A 19,658-nucleotide genomic window follows, 5' to 3' on the forward strand; every position below is an offset into this window, starting at 1 on the left:
CTCTGTAAAAAGCCACTGCTGACCTTCAACCACTGGCTACCTCCTCTTACACATACTTTCTTAATTTTTAACTGTTCATTTATCCATCTGCTATCTGCTGTTCATTTATCCATCCAGCAGCCTATCTGCTTACCTGCAATACACACCTATTATGAATCAAATAACACATTAATATATTATATTAATAACCTTCAACCTTCTGCTATGGTATGATATTTATTATTGCACAATACCTAAGACATCAAATCTTGCCTTACCTTTGTGGGCCATTTTCCTCCCACGGAGCACTTGTTTTACTTCTTTGTGTTTCTGGACTGTTTTCATTTTTCATCTTTTTAAAGCTAAATAAGAGTACATGAGATAAATACACTTGTATTTGTATATTTTTTAAAACCCCAAAACATTGTACACAGATCACATTTTCTGTTATGCTGACCACTTAGAATTTAATTTTAAAGGCATACAGTCATTAGAGAGATCCACTGTGGCATGTAGTTACTTATTTGTTATGTGAAAGAGGGCAAAGAGCTCCTATGTTGAAAAATCTCTCCTATAAAGAGCAAACATAAGGGGAATGAGAAAGAAGAAGTAAAAAAAAAAAAAAAAACAAACCCAAAAAAAACCCCAAACCAAGCCAAAAAAAAAAAAAAAAAAAAGAGAGAGAAAAATCAGCTCGCAACCTCATAATTGTAGCAGCACTGAGTCAGAAAAACAGGTAATCGTGTCTCCAAATAAAGATGAACAGATACTTAAGCAAGAAGTCTAACAGTAGGACAAACATACAGGATGATCTCATAGTCATCCATAATGTGCAGTTAAAAGATTATTGAATCAGAGGCTTTACCTCCTTTTTATTTTACAAAGCTCTAAATGGAAATTTTCTTCCATGGGTTTACTTAAATACCTTTAGAACATTTTTTAATTTTTGTCATTAAAAAATAGTGCTTAATAGGAGAATATTCCAGTATCTGGCTATGACATAAACAATTATTTAATGTTATCTCAAAAATTCCACCTGGTTCAAAACTTCAATCCCCTTTTCTTGACTGTTTCTGTGATTACAGAAAGAAATAAGGAAAAACAAACAGCTATGAACAATGGCTCCCTAAATCAAAAACTCCACCCCTTAAATTTTTTTACACATTTTTAACTGTCTAATTCCTTTTCCAAGTGAAAGAACCACAGACTACTTAATCTCTCCCCGTGCAGGAGTCACCACATACCTCAGATTATCCTTATTGTATTTCTCTACCATTTTTCCAGGTGTACAGTACGTACTTTAAAATGGGAGCAACAAAGTCAGGGGTGATGAAAACTATTCAAAGCATGACAGATCACAGGTTCATAGGTTCACAGAGTAGCATATCCTCCTCATACTCTCCCCAGTAAAGCCTTGGGTTTTATTTTTGCCAGAAAGACAGCTTGGTGAAAGAGCTGACTTCACTGACTGCTGCGAGGCAAAGTAACAGGACAGACACCTGGCCTGAGAGATACATCAGCATTTGCAACCAGTCTCCCACCATACCTATGGGGATGGGGGGAAAAAGCAGCGTGCTCCAATTATTCCTTTGTTCCTATCATTCTCACAGTGTCAGGTTTTACAGCTTCTGACCCATTAAAGCTCCCAGATAATTGCCACTTCAAATGCTGGGAAGTGGCTTTTAGCTGAAGCACACCCCTGTCCAAAGGCTCGGGAGAGCTTTTCCTGCAGCACCATCTCTAGAGCTCTTTTCCTGCAGTTCACCTGAGACAGAACAAGGCAGCCACATTGATTTCCATTAAGGTCATCAAGTACTACTGACAGCAACCCCGTACAGTCATTACCACAACGTATAGCCATAAAGTGCAACTCAAGCAGGAAAAATAAAAGCTTTATAGTTGCTTACGGAGAGGAGGATATAAGCTTGGAGTTCTTTCCCTAGAGCAGGAGGTGACAGACTCAGCTTTATGAAGGAATCGTGGCTACTTAACTCACTAATCCATTTTTAACCTCAGCCTTTGGTTACTACAGGTCACTGAGTTAATCATTTAATTGTCGCGGAGTGAACAAAATGCAAAGCTACAGTAAGTCAGCAAGAAAAGAAATAAATTACACCTTATCAGGTAAATAATTTTCTTAATACTGCACCCATTAATTATTGACTCATGGGTGCATGCAATCTATTCCCAGGCTTAAAAATATGTGCAAGTAACTCAGATAAATAATTTTCTGTCCCATATTGCAAAAAGGAATTGATTCGCACAGCATGCGCTACTGAATGATACCTAGGCTGAACTGAAACAACTGTTTACTGTGAATACTGTTTTCAGATCTTAAAAGGAGAAAGAAAATGTACCTGGGAGGTGAATGTACTGCATTAAATTCCCGAGTCATTATTCATTTTGAGCAGACACACACTTTACAGACAGAAAGCTAGAGCGTGGCGGCTCGTCAAATACCAGCAGTACCTCCAGGAATGCAGTTGTAAAATGTACTCATTTCATTCACAGAATGTGAAAGGGTTAGGATCTGAATTTCATGTGAGATTTCATTGGGGGGTTTTTATGATTTGAGTTTTTACCACTTACACAGAAGAGATTAACTACAGATCTCAACAGTGAATTAGATGTTAAATATGAAAACCCAGCTTGTGAACACTACTGAAAGAGGCTCTGCAAGCATGAGTAACAACTAATGCAAGAATTACACAGCATGGAGCAAACTTCCAAACTGTAAGTGCTACACAAATTTTGTGTGCTGTCTCTCACATCCACGAAGCCTGGCAGACCCAAAAGGTGTTTTTCACGTGCAGATAGAGACACAGAGAAAAAACAATCAAATACAAAATGGGAAAACAATTTCCAACACCTTTTTTTTTTTTTTTCTGGAAGTGACTAACACTGTCTAAAACATGACTCAGTAAGAATCTGCCTGTGAACTGCTTTTAATCTGTCAAGGTAAGAAAGTAAACCCAGAAACCTTGAAGCTGTCATATTGAGAGCCACTTATTCTGGTTCTTTGTCTAAAACCTGTCTATCCATTTCTTTTTAACAGCTCATTGTTAAAAATTCTGTAGTAAAGGATTCCCATGCCTCCTAAAACAATGATCTCTGCACTGTGGAATAATGTCACCTTTTGTTTTATATCTTTCTTTCTCCTAACAAATCACAGAACCACACAATGGTGGGGCCATCAGGGTCCTCTGGATGTCATCTAGTCCAGCTGCCAGCTCCAGCAGGGTGACCCAGACTCAGTTACCCAGAACTATTCCCAGACAGCTGTGGAATTATCTCCAAGGATGGAGACACCACCACATTCCTGGACAACCTTTGCCAGTGCTCAGTCACCTGCACAGGGAAAAATTGTTCCCTGACATTCAGAGGGAATCTCCTGTGTTTCAATGTGTGCCCACCTGGTCCTGTCACTGGGCACCACTGTAAAGAGCCTGGATCCATCCTCTTTGTGCCTTCCCTTCATGTATTTTTTTACCTCTGTACTGTTTTCTACTTGATGGTTTAGCTTCAGCATGACCAAGTGGCAATCATAAGCTTTTTTTAACACACAATTAGCATTATTTTCTAAGAGCTAGAATATGGATTCAATTTCCCTCAAAATGAGAAAGCAATTTAGCTCAGCTTTTCTTTTGGAGGTCAACTGTTCTAAATGTTAGGCAATAGAGAACACTATCCATCGAGTATTTGCAGTACATCTTTCAGATCCTTTCTCAGAGTTCAGTCCAGATACCTAGTTTGTGAAGCCCACAGCCTCAACACATAGGTAAGCCCAGTTAAGGGTTACTCAGTCATGAAAAAATCCCAACTGTCAGGATTGCCAAGCATGCAGAGACAGATACCTAGGCAATTAAACAAAAGTTAAGTACAGTGGTTTTGACTCATTCTTTTGTAAGATCACTCTTTTTCTGATTCAGGCACATAAATTCCACCTAAAATTAGGGGTGGGGATACAAACCCCTTTCTGAATCTGAGCCTTACCTCTTCCTTTCAGATAGGCTTAATAACCAGAGTGCACTTCAACAGGGATACACTAGACACAGCAGACAACACAAGTGCAGGGGAGCCCTGGCAATTCACTACTCCTACAGTTCAGGAATAAACATGATTTTTACCTGAGTTTTACTAGAATTTGAACAGTGTAATGGGCAAGCATTGCAAGAGTGACAAACCTACTGGGAGAGAGCCCATGCCCAGCCCCTCCCTGCTGCACTCCCCAAGCTTGCCCTGTTCAGACACAGAAAGCCCATGACCTGAGAGCTCTGACAGCCAGCCCACAGCTCCCAGGGGGAGGATAACAGGACTTCACAGGACTATCCTGACCAGTGCACTTTGGGTCATTACTTGGTTTTTACCTATTTAAACCTGAGACTGCCTGCCTTCCCATTAACTTGTGCTGATTTATGGGTTTTCAAACCATGTGTCACCTGAAATCTCTGTTCTGCATTGATTGGAAGATCAGGGTTTCATAAAATTAAATACTTGGCAACACTATCTGACCTTTGTCAGCAAATGATCAGGTGGTCCTGAACTCAAGGGCAGGATAAATTAATATTATTGATTACTAAATGTGTTCCTCTATCCAATGCATTGTACAACCTCTTGAAAGCTGTAAGGAAACTGTGGGTCTACATACCTTTTTACTGGAGAAGGTGCAATAATTTTGGTAGTTCCTTCATTTTCCCCATTTGTTGTAATCTGGCTCATGTTCTTAGAACCTGGGGGGAAAAAAAGCCCAAACAGTTGAATCCTGTAGCATAAATGTTTGCACACCTAGTCAGCAAAATCACCTACAGGGCAGCATAAGAGATAAAATGACACACAAAATATCTGGTGCGGGCTCTTCTTGTTAAAGGTCTGTAAGGATGACACCTTTGTGTCTTAGCCTTATTTCTAGTTCTACCAGGGCACTATAAAGTTTAACATGAAGCACATTCATCACTCTTCCACATAAGACAGAGAAGTCTGAAGTTGTTGTTCTCAAAGGCATACTCTGCCACTGTCAACAGGAGGAAATTCCCTGCTTAGTCAACAATGAGAATAAAGGTGTGAGGAGAACACAGTTTGGTTCCTGCTGGTGTTATGATTTCAGTTTCCATGCTATGCATTAATATCAATCTGTAATTTCCCTTCAGTTCACACATTGTGTTTCCACCTAATTGGCAATTTCAGACATTATTTACAAAATTGTTACCATCTATAGAAACAGATGTCAAGTAGAACAATAGAACAATATCATTATAGATGTAGACCTCCTCTGGACAGGATTCTGAGCATGTTCATTGAAGATAAATTAATAGATTGAAGATTATAATACGATGTCCCCTGGACACAAGCAACAGCATCACAAAGTTGTTCATCTAGTGGTACAAACCCCAAGCCATTTTGACTGGCTAAAACAAAAATGTGATGTCTTAATTCAAGCTGTGAAAAGATATTGCATCATAAGTTTTCCCCTCAGCCTCAAAGAAAGGATTTCTTCACAATCTCCCTCAGCTTCCCATTCCACCCCTTTGGCATACAAAGTCTCTAGACCCTAGCTCAACACAAATACTTGAGATTTTCTGATGCCTTTTGTCTGCTCAGCAGTTGGTTCTCTTACAGTTTAGATTTGCCAGTTTTCTGCAGAAATCAGCAAATATATTACTCTTTCAAACAAAGGAATTGATCTCAGTACTTCACATATTCCTCTGTGAGGCAGTTTTCGATTAAGTCACAGAAAGTCCTTGTCACTTAATGGAGTAACAAAAACTTGTGCTCCAAAACATATCATGGCAGTGAAACAACTGCCAGAAAAACAGCCAAGGGTCAGATGATATAAAAGTAATAGACACCTCCAGAAGTGCTAGATTTGCTGTGTTTGGCAATATCCTGACCATTCTGCAGGTGCCCAGTCACCTCTGGGTGTCAGGCCGTGGTGGGTTAATCAGAGTTTTCTGTCCACACTTACAGAAACTGCAATGATTGTCTCCAAGTATGTTCCACCTGGTGTATTTTTACTGACTACAGTACTGTTCTATCAACTTATACCTCTGTATGATATAATTATCTAACATAATAGAGCAGACTCCAAAAACACTGTCCAAACACTAAAATCATTGCAAAAGCTTGCAATTGCTTGCCAAGGCAACAGGCCTCTCAAAAATACCTTAGGCAGAAATCCTGAACATCTCATTCGTGGCCAGTTTCCCTGGTTGTTTAGGTTTGGCTGGATAAGGTGCTCTCAGGACTGAGTGCACTGCCCTGAACTTTTCCAATGAAGTGAATGCACACACTTAATTCCTTTCTACAGCCATATTGACGCTGATCTGTCCATTCAACTCAAGCCAACCATTACATTTTTAAAAACTCAAGTGTCCAAAAACATATCAGCCTGGCAAGTTAGTTAGCTTGTCATGCCTGTTTCTTATCAGGTAAAGCCACTTAACTGACATTATCTGGAAGCAATGTTTGTGTTTAACCCAAGTCAGGAGAGCAGCAGATAGTGCGACCCAATGGAAAACACGCAGTAAGAGCTCCTTCTTTGCGCCCTGGGCTACTGTGAGCCTACAAAAACGAATGGACTTTCATATGTCTACACCAGCCCAGCCTACTCTGTGATAAGGACTGTTTTTCTTACTAGTTTCTAAGCCTGCAGCCTCAAGAGTTTGTTCATCTCACGCCCCGTGACTGAAATGCGGAAGCGGTCACACCCATTCTTTTACCAAACATTGGATTTTAAATAAACTTTAAAGTATAAAGCTCCAAGTACATAAGTGAGGAAACAGGTAAAATCACCCCAAGATCCATTTTCTCAAAAATCTGACTTTCAAATCCAATCCTACGATTCTCTGGTGAAAGACTTTAACTGGGCCAGATCAACTGTTCTACCTACCACAGCTACCAGCAGGGTAGTGACAGGCATCTGTGGCAAAATGTGATTGCTTGGGGAATATCACAACACAGACAGTACTGTAATTGTAATACCCACACCCTGTTCTCCACCTGACTCCTAAGCACTCATTTTACACTGGTTTATACAACTACCCCGCGTGCCAAGGCAGGGACAAACCGAGTCCTCAGCTACCAAACCACAACAAACCCTAAGCAATGTGTTTTCCACTGCTGAATAAACCCAGACCCACAGCAGCAGGTCTGGTCACATCAATGTTTGTCCTGAGAGGATGTTCCCAAGGAGCTTTTCACGTTCAGCACTCAGCCAAAAGAATAATGAGCACTTTCACCGTATGTTGTGAACACTGGACATTATCAGTCACGCCCTAAGACAGTAAGACAGGACAGCAAGAGATCCTGTTCCACATTTGAGTCTGTTATTTGCAAGCAGAGCAAAATGCCACTGTAATTCTCATTCAGATGAATTCTCATTTCAGATGAAAGGGGAAAAACAAGCAAATCAATGAAGTTACGCTTATCTCACTCACAAGACTTGACAGAACAAAACAAAATAAAACCTCTTTCTCTAAATGAACACCAACTTGAATACCAGCCTAAACATACAGCAAAAAACCCCCCATGCACTACTATAAAAACACAGTCTAGATCTTATATAAAATCATAGCCATTAAAGTTTCCTGATATGATTTTTGCACTAGCCCTAGCACAACGGAGATATGAAATGTATCAAACAAGTGGCAAAATGGAGGTTACTACACTTTAAACCACTGCAATCCCTATTCTAGGAATATAATCTGCCATGCTAAAGCCAAAAGGTCTGCATTGTTCATCCTATCAGGGGAAGCAATCAATGGCAGTGGCTTGTATACACAAAAATAGTTTCTCTCTGTTGACAGTATCGTCTCCTTCAATCTTGATGTTAAACCACAAATATTTTTACTGAAAACAGAAATAATATTTTCTATCATTGTCTTGGCTGGCACCTGCTCCAGCTCTTAACCCAGAGTTCACAAAGTGTGTGCAGTCCTAAGGACTTCAGCATACTTCAGTGGACCAAGGAGACAAAGAAACATTATTGCTCAGCTCTGCTAGTGATAACTAAGCTCTACCTTCAGGGGACAGAAAAAATATATAAAAAGCACATACTACGTTTATCACTCCAGAACATGTACACAAAAAGAAGCAACAAGGGGAAGGGTTTTAATTAGATGTCAGAGGTTAGAGGTTTTAGCACTCACAGACACTTATCTGATGGAGGCAATGCCAATGTTATATGCTGCAGTCATGCACTTAGTTCTAACTGTCCCCAAAGCCACTGCTGGGGCTGGTCCCATCCCTGGCACTAATAGATTAAAAAAAATATTAAACAAAATCAAAATGGCTAATTGCAGTGAGTGCAAAAATGAAGCCTTTAATACATTTCACTTTGCAGCCTTAAGAAAAGATAAAAAGGGAAAGAAGGAGATGAGGAAAGATGCTGAACTCAGAAAAGGCTAAAGGAAGATATTTCATACGAGCTATTTGTGACCTGTTGTTGGATTTGGTGAAGTAAATGGAAACCTGCCTTTCATCTCAAAAAAATTAAATTATAAGACTTCATCTAGCCAGATCCTAATTAAAGGTGTATTTGACAGAAAATATTTTATGATCTAATATATGGTAACTGAAATAACCCTGTGTAAAATGTTGGACAAGTAATATATAGCCTTAATATACCATATTTCAAACAGAAAATGAAGAACAAAGGACTGGCCATCAATGATGACCATCTGCATGATGTTACTATGCAAAAGGAATATTTATTTTAAGAAGAAATGTAATTTAATTTTCTCAAATATTTTAGTGAGGGAAACTTTTACATAACCTGTAAAACTTATTAGACTGCCAGATTAATTTGCAAGATGAAAGATAGTCTACAAAATAAAATCTACAAATGCATTAAAAATCTATAAGTTAGGATAATATATTTAAGTAAATGATGCTTAAAATATTCCAAATAGCTTTTTTTCATTGTGTGAAATGTACTTTGTTATCTCTAAGAACAGTGTTATGTAAAAAGAGGCAGATTTATTTAATGCAATAGACTATCACATGTTGCCTGACACAGCGAGGAAAAGCATCATTAGTCTTCATTCTTCTTCTGAAATCCTGTTTAAATGGAGGAAGAGTATTCAATGTTTATCACTGTGAATAGCAAAGACAGAATTTTTTTACAAAGGAGAAAATATGCTTATTCACAGGGCAAGATGGCATTTGAAAGACATAGCTCTCTTCCCTAGGCCCATATTTTGAGCTGGAAATTAAACAAATTAATTTAATATTAATATCATCTAAGTAAATACATTTGTCCCAGTGATATGACTGCACATTTGGAATACTTGGGTAATCAATTAAGCTGAATTTGAAAAGAAAACAGATGGTGATAGAGATTACACAACTAGATGTAAGTAAAATGGTGAAAAAGCAGATATTTTATTTTAAAGTGGGAGAAAGTGTTTAAATCCATCAAAATAGCAAACACATGTTGCCCAGAGAATTCTGATTCCAATTGCATCAGCAGAAGAGGCTACAGAAAAGTTTCAGTTTTTCCTCAGATTTCCAGCCAAAGCGACTGAAAACAAAATGAACAAACACAACGTAAGCACAGCCTCGCAGCAGCACAGACCAACCTTCTCTGCCTGGGCTAAGGCTAACATTATTTTAAACCAAGAGCTGAATTTTAGCTGACAAATAGCCACACAAATTTCCTGAAACAGAACCAGGGACTAATGAGGTAGGAAATGCTGTTTGGCTTGAACTGCTGCCCCAAGAACAGGACAGTCCAGCTGAACAAAAAGTTTAACTCATTAGGTTCAAGGGTCATTAGGTACTTGTCCTCTCAGACACCCACTTAAAACTGCACACACAATGAAATATATCAGGATCAGAAAGCAAATCAATTATTCTCTTTTTACACTAAATAAAATAATTAAAATAAAATAAAATAAGATTTAATTTTAAAAAATTATGTAAACTGCCTCTGTTTTCCAAGGCTGCACTTTTAATTATGTTACATTCCAAGAACCACCACAGCTAAAAGGCAGAGCACACCTGCCTTTTAGTTTTGTTTCTAAATCAAAATACCACACTCAGGATAACCACTGGAGGTTTCCAGAGGTACATATCTGCTCTCTTTTTAAAAATAGGTTCTCAAATTCCACAGTGGCATATTGAACAACAATAAAAGAGAGATACTATTTACATTTTAAAGCCCAGAGAAGTTTTCTCTCAAACAGCAAGCACACACACACATACACACACACACACACTTTACTCCAGGCACAGGTTTGACTCGAGTGTGTGACTCAATTCTTGTCACAGATGAAGCTAAGCAATACCCATGTAATCACATGTGGACTTGGAGCTTGACATCTCTATTACCAAATTTCAGGAAGCATCCATTATCTAGGGCATGACTTCTCTGACCCAAGCCTTCATCCTATCTCCTCTAACACCTGTGAAAACTTTCAGCTTGCCATGACAGCTTCTGCATGCAGAACAGATTTCCAGCTCACACGTCTGAAGCACGTTAAAATTGAATCGCACTGACTTCTGTTCCACTTAATATCAAAATAAAGGGAAAATCCTTGAAATGGGAAGAGGGTGCAAAAAGTGGCATCCTGGATCAAACAGGCTGAACAATGGGATACTAACCAAGAAACACAGGTATAAAATTCATTTGCAAGAGACAGGTCTCCAGAGGAAAAAAAAAAATATTCACACTGCCTGTTTTCAAACTTCCGTTTCAACCTTACATTAGACCTACACACATGGGGGCTTATCATCTTCAATCCACAGCAACTCTTTTATTTTATGTGGAAAGCTGGAGGTTCCATATCCTGTTAACCTTAGATACAAACACTGACTGAAAGCAGAACACAGGATCCATTCCGAGAGATCCCCAAGGACACTGCAGCAGTTCTGAGTCACCTCGTGATGACAAAACGAACCAAAAAAGGAGACATCTGCCCCAGGCCAGCAGAGAAGGACCCACCTGTCTGCTGTGTTCTTTTGGGGTAAGTCTTGCTGCGACTTCTCTCGATGCTCTGGTCGGGCCGCGGAAGCTGCACGGAAGGGTCTCTGGTCATTCGCAAAGATGTTTTGCCGCTTCAGAACACAATAAAATCATGAGAAAACACTTGGGAAAGTTATCCAACAGGATCCTTAGACTGAAAAAAAACCCATGCTGTTAACTTGTCATCACACCTCTTGTTCTCCTGTTGGGGGGCACTACCCTGAATTTTGAATCAGTCCCTGGCAAAATCATCAACAGATTGTGCCAACTGCTCCTATGTTTGGCATTTCCAAGTGGTGATAGGCCACTAAAACAAAGTGGGTTTTGTTATGAATAGCTTAAGATAGCATGACCTTTTCTAACGTAGAATATTCTAACGTACAACTTTCTTAAGTAAAATTATTTCTTCCTGAACTTTTTCTGTAAGTTTCCTCCCAGGAAAACATGTTTAATATTGTTTAAACATATTTAATATTGTTCAGTTCCAGTTAGTCAGGGGCTACTCCTCTGGCATGTGGAAAGACAGCCTAAAAGACTGCAAAACAAACTGTAATAAAGGACTCTTACTAGCACAGCCCCAGATGACAACAAACTGAGTAAAAGTCTTGATTCTTGTTTACAGTAAGGTTTTTCTTCACTGCACAATTGAAGTAAATTATTAAGTTTAAATAAATTATTGCAGACTCATTTTAAGGTTCCTCTCAGTGTGATAAACAGAATATAGTGGTAATAACAAAAATCTAAAATTCATATTCCTTCCCAAAATTTCCTATTTGTACCTAGAAACTTGCTACACAAGAGAAGCAATTGTCACTATTAATTCCTTAGCACCTGAAGCTATATCATTGTGAAGTGAAATGATTGTGCTAGAAAGTAGTAAGCAGCTATACAGGAATTAGTTATGTAGATTTCCTGAATTATGTGAATAGACTCCATGAAATACTGATAGTATTTTCACCAGTAGCCCTTCACAGATAGTCAGCAGTGCAGAATTAAAATGTTTTCAAAATTATAAAAGAATTGAAGGACAAAAAAAAAATCTCAAATCCTAACCCTACATCACAGTAATGTGGGGGTGTTTTTGTTTTGTTTTTTGTAGTTAGTTTATAGCATGCTCCCAAGTTAGCCAGAAAACTCTTCTGCTCAACTTTTCAGTTTGGCAGCCATGACAGTCCTGCAAATTCCAGAAGCAATTTTAACAAAACATCTGAGAATAGGACCTTCCACCCCCACTAACACCTCCAAACCATCCTATCTAAAGAGAAGAAAATGGCCTTCCTGAAAACTGCCTGACACACAATGAGAAGTACCTCAAAGATTTAATTTAAAAAAACAAAACAAAACAAAACCAACCAACCCAACAAACAGAACATTAAAAACACAACACCACAAGACAAATGAAAATATGGTCCCCACACCTACCCAGAAAAACAGTGGGATTAGGGTTTGTGCTCTGAGCTAATGATGTCTACAGATACACATCACTGTCACTGCTTTTGGTGCCACAATGGGGACCAAAGACAAAAAGGGAAGACAACCAAAGCTGTCAGTCATGGCCAACATCCCAGCATGGCAGGCCTGATCACATATCACCCATGATATTAATTAAAAAAGGAAGACAAACTGAACTGCACCACCAACAGCAATTGCTCAGACATAGTTAACTGCTTCATGGCATGTTTTTTTCAATTGATTGGAAAGTCCTTGTCCTGTTTTTTTCAATTGATTGGAAAGTTCTTGCCAGTACAAAGCTTTCCCCTCCCCAGGACCAGTGCCCTGCTCCAGTCTGCTGCAGTGATCCAACAGAAAAAACTCATCTGTGGCACTCTGGCAGGAATCAGTGAGCTCCTACCCATTATCCCAGATGGGTATTGCAGGGCAAGATCCACTTCAAACACAAAGGGCAGGACAATCATTGCCCTGCTGTCCACAGCAAGGAGAATCTGGATCATGATAGAGAGTGTGATAACTCAGTCTGGATTAGGAAATAGGCAAAATGACAAAGATCTGCCTAACTAATGATGCTCAACCTTACTCATTATGATCCCTTTATTTCTTGCATGATAGTGGAAACAGTGCTCCTTATCCACCCTTAATTTCAAGTTACAGCATCTTTCAAGGTTTAGAGCATTAACCATTCATCCAGTGTTGTCCCCTATCCACGTCAGAAAAGATACACCCTCATTTTGGCATTCCCCAGCTGTCAAGAAAACCTCTTTAGGACATGAACATAATTTCAGGACTTATAAGGAGATAATGATTTAAAGAATTGTCAAAGCTGCTCCCACTTTGAATACAGACTATCGCAAGCCTCAACCTATTCTGGGGATCTGGAGAAGAAACATTTGTCCCAAAACTGCCAGGCTCCCAAAGACAGTCTGTTAAAATGGCCCTGATTCATCTTTCGCCTTCAGAACTATACTGGGTCATATTCTGGGTGGTGGTTTTCTTTCATTGGAAGGAAAGAGGAGAAAAGGAATGAAGAAGGAATGAACTGAAGTTTAAACAATCAAAAAAATTCACCTGTACCGATGTTTATAACCTATGGATCCAAACTTGCTGACTTTTCTCGACAGAGAGTTTGATTCATTCTCTGGCACCCTGTGTAGTTTGAAAAATAAAATAACAGAGTAAGTTGCATAGGTAGGTTTGAATTATAGTCCCCTTCCCAAGTCAAGAAAAAAGAATACAGATTTGGTCTCAAAAAAAAAATTTTTTCCTGCAAGTTCCTTTTCATCCCTACCTCTGGACAGATTCTTTTCGTGTTGAGAGCCTCCCAAAGCCACCTGTTTGTCCCCCCTATTTTGACTACACACCTGTTTATTTCAGAGTCAAGTGTAAATTGCTGGCACCAGCAGCCTTTCACCTAATTTTGGGAGAGAGCAAACCCAACCTCCCACAGTAGGGAGACTGCAGGAGGGATCCTCAATTGACTAATTTACAGCACTGCTCAAGGCAGCCTGGAGGATTCCATCCACCTGTTCCCAGTTTAGACACCTTAGCACATTTCTCTTGGTGTTTTTTGCACCAGTAAAATCAAGTGTTTTGAGATGTGCAGTACTGAGAAGATTTTATACACCTCAGTAAGTAAGCAAACTGTTACAGAAATTCTATTAAAATATATATATATATTTGTGCCCTGTAGAAAATAGTAATGTCTGAATTCCAAAGACCTCCCTCAAGCCAATGCTGCTACAGAAAATCAGATTATTAAATACATCCAAATCTATCTGGCAACTTAAATCCTGCCATCCTTCTGATAAACCCTGCTCTACACAACCTGAAGTTGTTTAGAAAAGAATGCTGAGACAAAAAAACCCACCCAACTACCCAATTTTAAAAAACATTGATTCACATCACTGTAAGAAAAGGTGTTGGCTTTTAAAAGCATTCTATAACCAAGAGCACAAACGTGTTTCCAGGCAGCAAGCCTTTGTAACACCACTCTGCAGGTATAACAAGGCTCCCACTCAGTGCCCCTGTGGAAAACACAGCCTAACTTCTGCATCACTCACCTGAAAAACGTGTGATGCTCTACACAGCATTTCCAGAGGTGTTTGCATGTGACTTTGTTACGAGCTTCAAAAAAGAAGGAAGTTTCATTGCACTGAAGACAAAACAAAACAAAAGAATGTTCTTATGGGGGATCCTGCCATTGGAGTGAATCTCATTTGCTGAACACAAGAACCAGACATCACAGGTCAGCCCATGGCAGAAAAGAAATCAGCACAAAGAAAAGCAGGTTCTATAGTCCTGTAGAATTCTTCATTTAAAAGTGGTTTTCTTTTTGAAAAACAGAGAAAAGAGATTATTGAAACACTTATGTTCCTTTGTTCATATACATCAGCTTCTTTCCTAAATAAAACACAGAAGTTTTTGGGATTTTTTTCAAAAATTATTTTTCTGATTTTTTCTGAAACGGCAGCTCAGATGTCAATCAAAAATATTGATTACCAGTATAAAAAAGGCAAGAATAAGTGAAAGAAAGAAAGAAAGGAGCTCAAGATCTGTTATAAACTATTATGAAGAAATGACAGAGGAAACACACAAAACAGGCCAAGGTAAACCTGAGGGGGGAAAAAAAAACCTGAGGAAGGGAAGGGTTTTCTTTTTTAAAGAAAGCTAACTTCAGAATAATTCAAATTGCTAAGAAAAAGTCGAAAGTCCTAAAACCCAAAGTAAAATCTCTTAAGGAAGACAACAGCAGCCAGAACAAAAGCATATACAAAGCTTAAAAGCCAGTCTCTGCAAACTGGCAGAGAAAAGAGAAGTGGGACACATACAAACTATGAAATACTTCCAACAGAAAAGGAGAAGCAACAGCCACATCACAGTGCTTGTTTCCAACAAGCTAAACCCTCAGGTGTGTTCACAAAAAATACCCTTCCATCTATTTTTACTTGGTGAACTCAAGCCTGGTGTTTCAGCTGTGATTTGCACAAAGAATGAGCAACCCCAGTGGTCAATGTGAGAGCCCAGCGTGGATGACACCCCCTGCAACAAAACTGAGTCTCGAACCATTTCAGCAAGGGGTGAGTTACCAGGGAGCTTCAGCAGCTGATTTTAAACAATCTGTGTCCTTGCTCCTTTGGCAGTGCCATGCATACACAAGTGAAGAGCCCAGGCAAGTTTCTCCCTCTCTTCATTTATTGTTGTTTATTATTATCTGCAAGCACCTTGCAAATTGTGAGTGAATTCTCTGTGTTCTCTAGAATTCAAAATTTCACCTATAACAAAAATACAGTTAAATCCCTGTTAACAGCTGTCAAGCAGCCTCACAAAGCCACAAACTACCTCCTCCAGTAGCTTTTCCTTCACCTTGAAACAAATAACAGTAAAACAAAAGAATTTTGCACCTGTGGTTAGACTAATAGAGATTTCATTCCCTGAACAAAAAAAAAAGTTATACATGAGTTTATTTTCTCTCATGCCTTATTTTAGTTAAATGTCTGGCTGGAACAGTGCCATGGAACAGGCATGGAATTAAAATAATTGTCTGGTCTTCCATCAAAAGCACATTTTACTCTCCATGGCAAGAGAGAAGAATACAGGCAGTACAGTAAGACAATGACCACCAAGAATGTTGGAACCCAGGATTCATCTGATACTGCTGTGTCTATCATAAAATTACTTTGTAGTACATTGGTCCCATAAATACATTCCCAAAGTCCCTCAGGTTTGATAGGGATCATCATCTCTCTGCGGGATTCACAAGTAGTTTAACCTATAGACAAAATAAATTTAATTCATGAAAAGTAAAGGCTTCCTGCAAAAAATCTTGAAAATAGTCAAGGAGAAAAATCAATTTATCTTGGACTCTTCCAGAGTAGCAACATTGCTCTTTCCCCTCTGATGGCTAGAAACACCAAAAAAATGGCTACCCACTGAAAAATCATAACGTATTTTACATTGTAAAACTTTTAAAGAAAACATGTAAAGTGGTGCTTGGTGTTTGCTTACTTTGCACATAGCAGAAAAACAGCTTTGGATTTCATTATTTGATTTAAATTACAATTTCTGTATTAGACTGTCATCTAGTATGATTTCATATAAACCCACACAACTATACTCATCTTGAAAAGGATAATATCAAACTGGATTGTAGTATGGCAAACTTGATGCAATATGATGAGTCAGTTTAGCTTCTGTTAGGAAATAACTCAATGACTCACTTTTAATATGCAAGATCTTGCTCCTTCTTTGTTCACTCCTACTTTTAGGCAAAGAATCCTCTGTTGCACTTAAATTTATTTAATTGCATAATCTCAAAGGAAGGAGTTTCTGGTATGCGGGAAGGGAGGGGCAGAGAGAAGACAGACATGATGATTTTTTTTTTTAATTTAAAGAGAATTTTTAAAATAAGGTGTTTCTGCCATATCTTACTGTTAGACCAGTTTGAAAGCCACTGGCATTCAACAACAGGGGGGAAAAGTTGGGGGAAAACTTCTGATTATCTCTTTTGTCTTCTTTAAGTTATAGTTTTAGAACTTTCCCATACACAGAACAAACAGCAGGAAAACACATTAAAATCAGTAAGTGACAATAAGAGGGACCATACAGTTACACTGCCATATCATAGAAAGATCTGACCAGCAAAAATTACTGATTCCATCATATGAAGGTATTATTTTCTAAGGTAGAGAAAGTTCACCCTAGCTGGTAAGAAAAATGTTGATGATGCTGAAACATCTAAACTTAGTCTTCAGCAATCAATGGCACTCAGGGAGGACAAAAAATAAAAGGGGAGGGGGGGAGGTGAGAGAAGGATAATAACCCTACAGATCCAATTTACCAAAACTTTATGGAATTCAGATCTGAAAAAGAAACAATTGCCTAAAAGTCATGGGACAGACCAGCAAGCCTTCTGACAAAACAACCAGGCTTATTTATTTGAATTTGAAGGAAAATCATATGTCTGAAAACTATGGTCTCAAAACTGATGCTTGCTATAACTCTATAGCACAACAAAATTGTGCTATTGAGAGAAAAAGGAGCCTAAAACACTCATCCTCATCAAAGGAGAAACAATTCATGATTCTTTCACCATTTCTCAGCTTATCTGGGAAGGATTCTGTAACTTAGTGCAACCAAGTCCAGTATGACACTGCTTAGAGCACAGCCAGGTTTAGGACAGCCTCCATATTACTTTTAGGACTATTTAAGGCTTGTAAGAGTAGTGATAACCCTGACAATTGATAAATGCCTATATAAAAAGTAAGCAGTACTGAAAACAGCAGTACCTTTCAGGATTAACATTTCTCCCCCAAGGGAATTAATTGATTTGTATAGGTAAAGCAAGGATGGCCTTTCCTGTTAAGACCATGACCTTTTGTTCCCAATGAAAGACAACATTTTTAGCATTTTGAACACAGCAATTTCCTACAGGTAGTTAGTGTCAGCTGGATGTTTTGCTTATTTTCCTCATATCTGAACCAAAAGAAACAAAGACCTATTGTAATTTCGCTAATGATTTATAGGAAATGACACTTCCAAAGTCATTCAGTACTCTTTGGTGCAACACAAGCTTCTCCTGGCTACGCATCCTGCTGCTTTCAGAGTGCCCAGTGTACTAAAGGTGAGGCACTGTAAATCAAGAACTGCTCCCAGAGCAGTCCTGGCTCTCTGCACTCTCTGGAGATCTCTCTCCTTTGAGCCATCTTGGTCTTTGTCTGTTCTTTCAGGAAGCCCATTTTGCTGATCAAACAAGTAGAACACCACTTATTTTTGTGTGGTTATTTTCAACCCCATCTGTGACTTGCAGAAGCAAGGGAGGGGCAGGATGATGGGACCAGAAGATGCAGAAGGACCCTGGCAGCAGTAACCGAGCTGTGGGACTGCCTCCTCCTAACCCTGACAAAGGGACACACTAAAAAGTGTGAGGACGAGCATTACATATCCCTCTCCTTTTAGGAGCTCTGAAAACTTGTCCCACAGTCCCCAAAACATAGCACCTGCTAGTACCTCACCACCTTTTTTAGCCACAGGAGGAGAGAGGGACTAGCACAGTGGATGCAGATAGCTTGTCTACGTTACAAGCTCGTAGACATTCAGCTTACACACTGCAGCCCTTCCCTGTTTTATGCTGTCTCCCAGAGCAGCCAGAAGACTGATCTGGCAGGGCCTCCAAGATCTCCACTGGAGAGGTGGGAGCTGGAACAGTGCTGCACCCTAATACCCACACCTCTCAGGTGAAAGATCAAAAGCTTGTTACAAAACCCTTCAAAGGAGACAAGTCAGAGGGGTCATCGCTCTGCCTAAGCACAGAGCACCTCTGGAACTAGCAGACAAGTGCAGGAGTGCTTGGCAAACAGCTCCCTGCCTGCTTTGCCTCGCCAGCCTGACTACACAGCTGTCAGGCTCAGAGGTGTTTGTGCCCAGCTAGCTCAGCTCCCAGGCAGGGCAAGCTCAGCTCCAGCTCGGAGAGAAGGCACACACCTAAAATGACAGCTCTTCTCTCTGAGGGCCAGAAGATTCCCTTGTTCTTGGAGTTCATGGATTACTCCCAGGATAAGGGGCCGTTTGATTCAGAGCAGGCTTTAGCTACCTTGATTTACAAGACATTTAGGGGCTCCCAGCAATGCAGGCTCAGAAAACCTCAAAACCACACCAGGAGCCGTGCCAGCACACACAGCACTCCTCCCAGCCACAGTGAGTGCTCGTGCTCCACAAGGAGGGACCTTGCCCTGTGCAGGGCACACTGCACATACACACACTACACCCGCAGGTGGAACAGAATTATTAAGGCTGGCTCCGAAGGTACTGCTCCAGAACATTATCCTTTGCCAGAATAATTATTCTTAGGCACATACCTGGGTGCCATCTGCTCTAAATTCCAATAGGAAGTATTCTGTCTTTATATATTGACATATGCAGACAAATCACAGCTTATGTAACAATGTACTATTACTGGTTACACAAGGTCGGTCTTTAGGAAAATTACACCAAGTTGGCAATTAAAATTGATAAAACTGTGCCAGTTGCGTGTCAACATTGAAGCAAACACATCTCAGCCTTACAGCAATTACAGCAATTCAAAAACACCAAGGAAGAATTAAGAAAAAAGAAAGCTCACAGTACCACCTTAGTGTCAGCGAATTTAATTTTGTGCAGGCCTTGAACCGATCCTATCGTCCTTCCATGATGGCTCAGAAAGCAATGAAGAAATGACAGGAAAACCCCCAAGCAACCAAAATAAGCCAAGACTGTTTAATATGACATA

The 19,658-nt window shown here is 39.5% G+C and overlaps 1 protein-coding gene across 2 annotated transcripts in view; it reads right to left on the minus strand.

The window, feature by feature from the left end:
* Positions 1-19,658, minus strand: part of EPB41L4A (erythrocyte membrane protein band 4.1 like 4A) — a 117,428-nt gene that overhangs the window by 26,747 nt on the left and 71,023 nt on the right. For both annotated transcript variants that reach the window (XR_014616926.1, XM_084225533.1), the window contains exons 11-15: positions 14,455-14,546; positions 13,463-13,540; positions 10,919-11,031; positions 4,628-4,709; positions 258-341 (exon numbers count right to left, since the gene is read on the minus strand). Coding sequence is in view for 1 of the 2 variants with exons in the window: in XM_084225533.1 (XP_084081659.1) it covers positions 258-341; positions 4,628-4,709; positions 10,919-11,031; positions 13,463-13,540; positions 14,455-14,546 (449 nt within the window). In the remaining variant the exon portion in view is untranslated. The remainder of the gene's footprint in view (positions 1-257; positions 342-4,627; positions 4,710-10,918; positions 11,032-13,462; positions 13,541-14,454; positions 14,547-19,658) is intronic.

The sequence above is a fragment of the Fringilla coelebs genome (genome assembly GCF_963513975.1).
Source record: "Fringilla coelebs genome assembly, chromosome: Z".
NCBI lineage: Eukaryota > Metazoa > Chordata > Aves > Passeriformes > Fringillidae > Fringilla > Fringilla coelebs.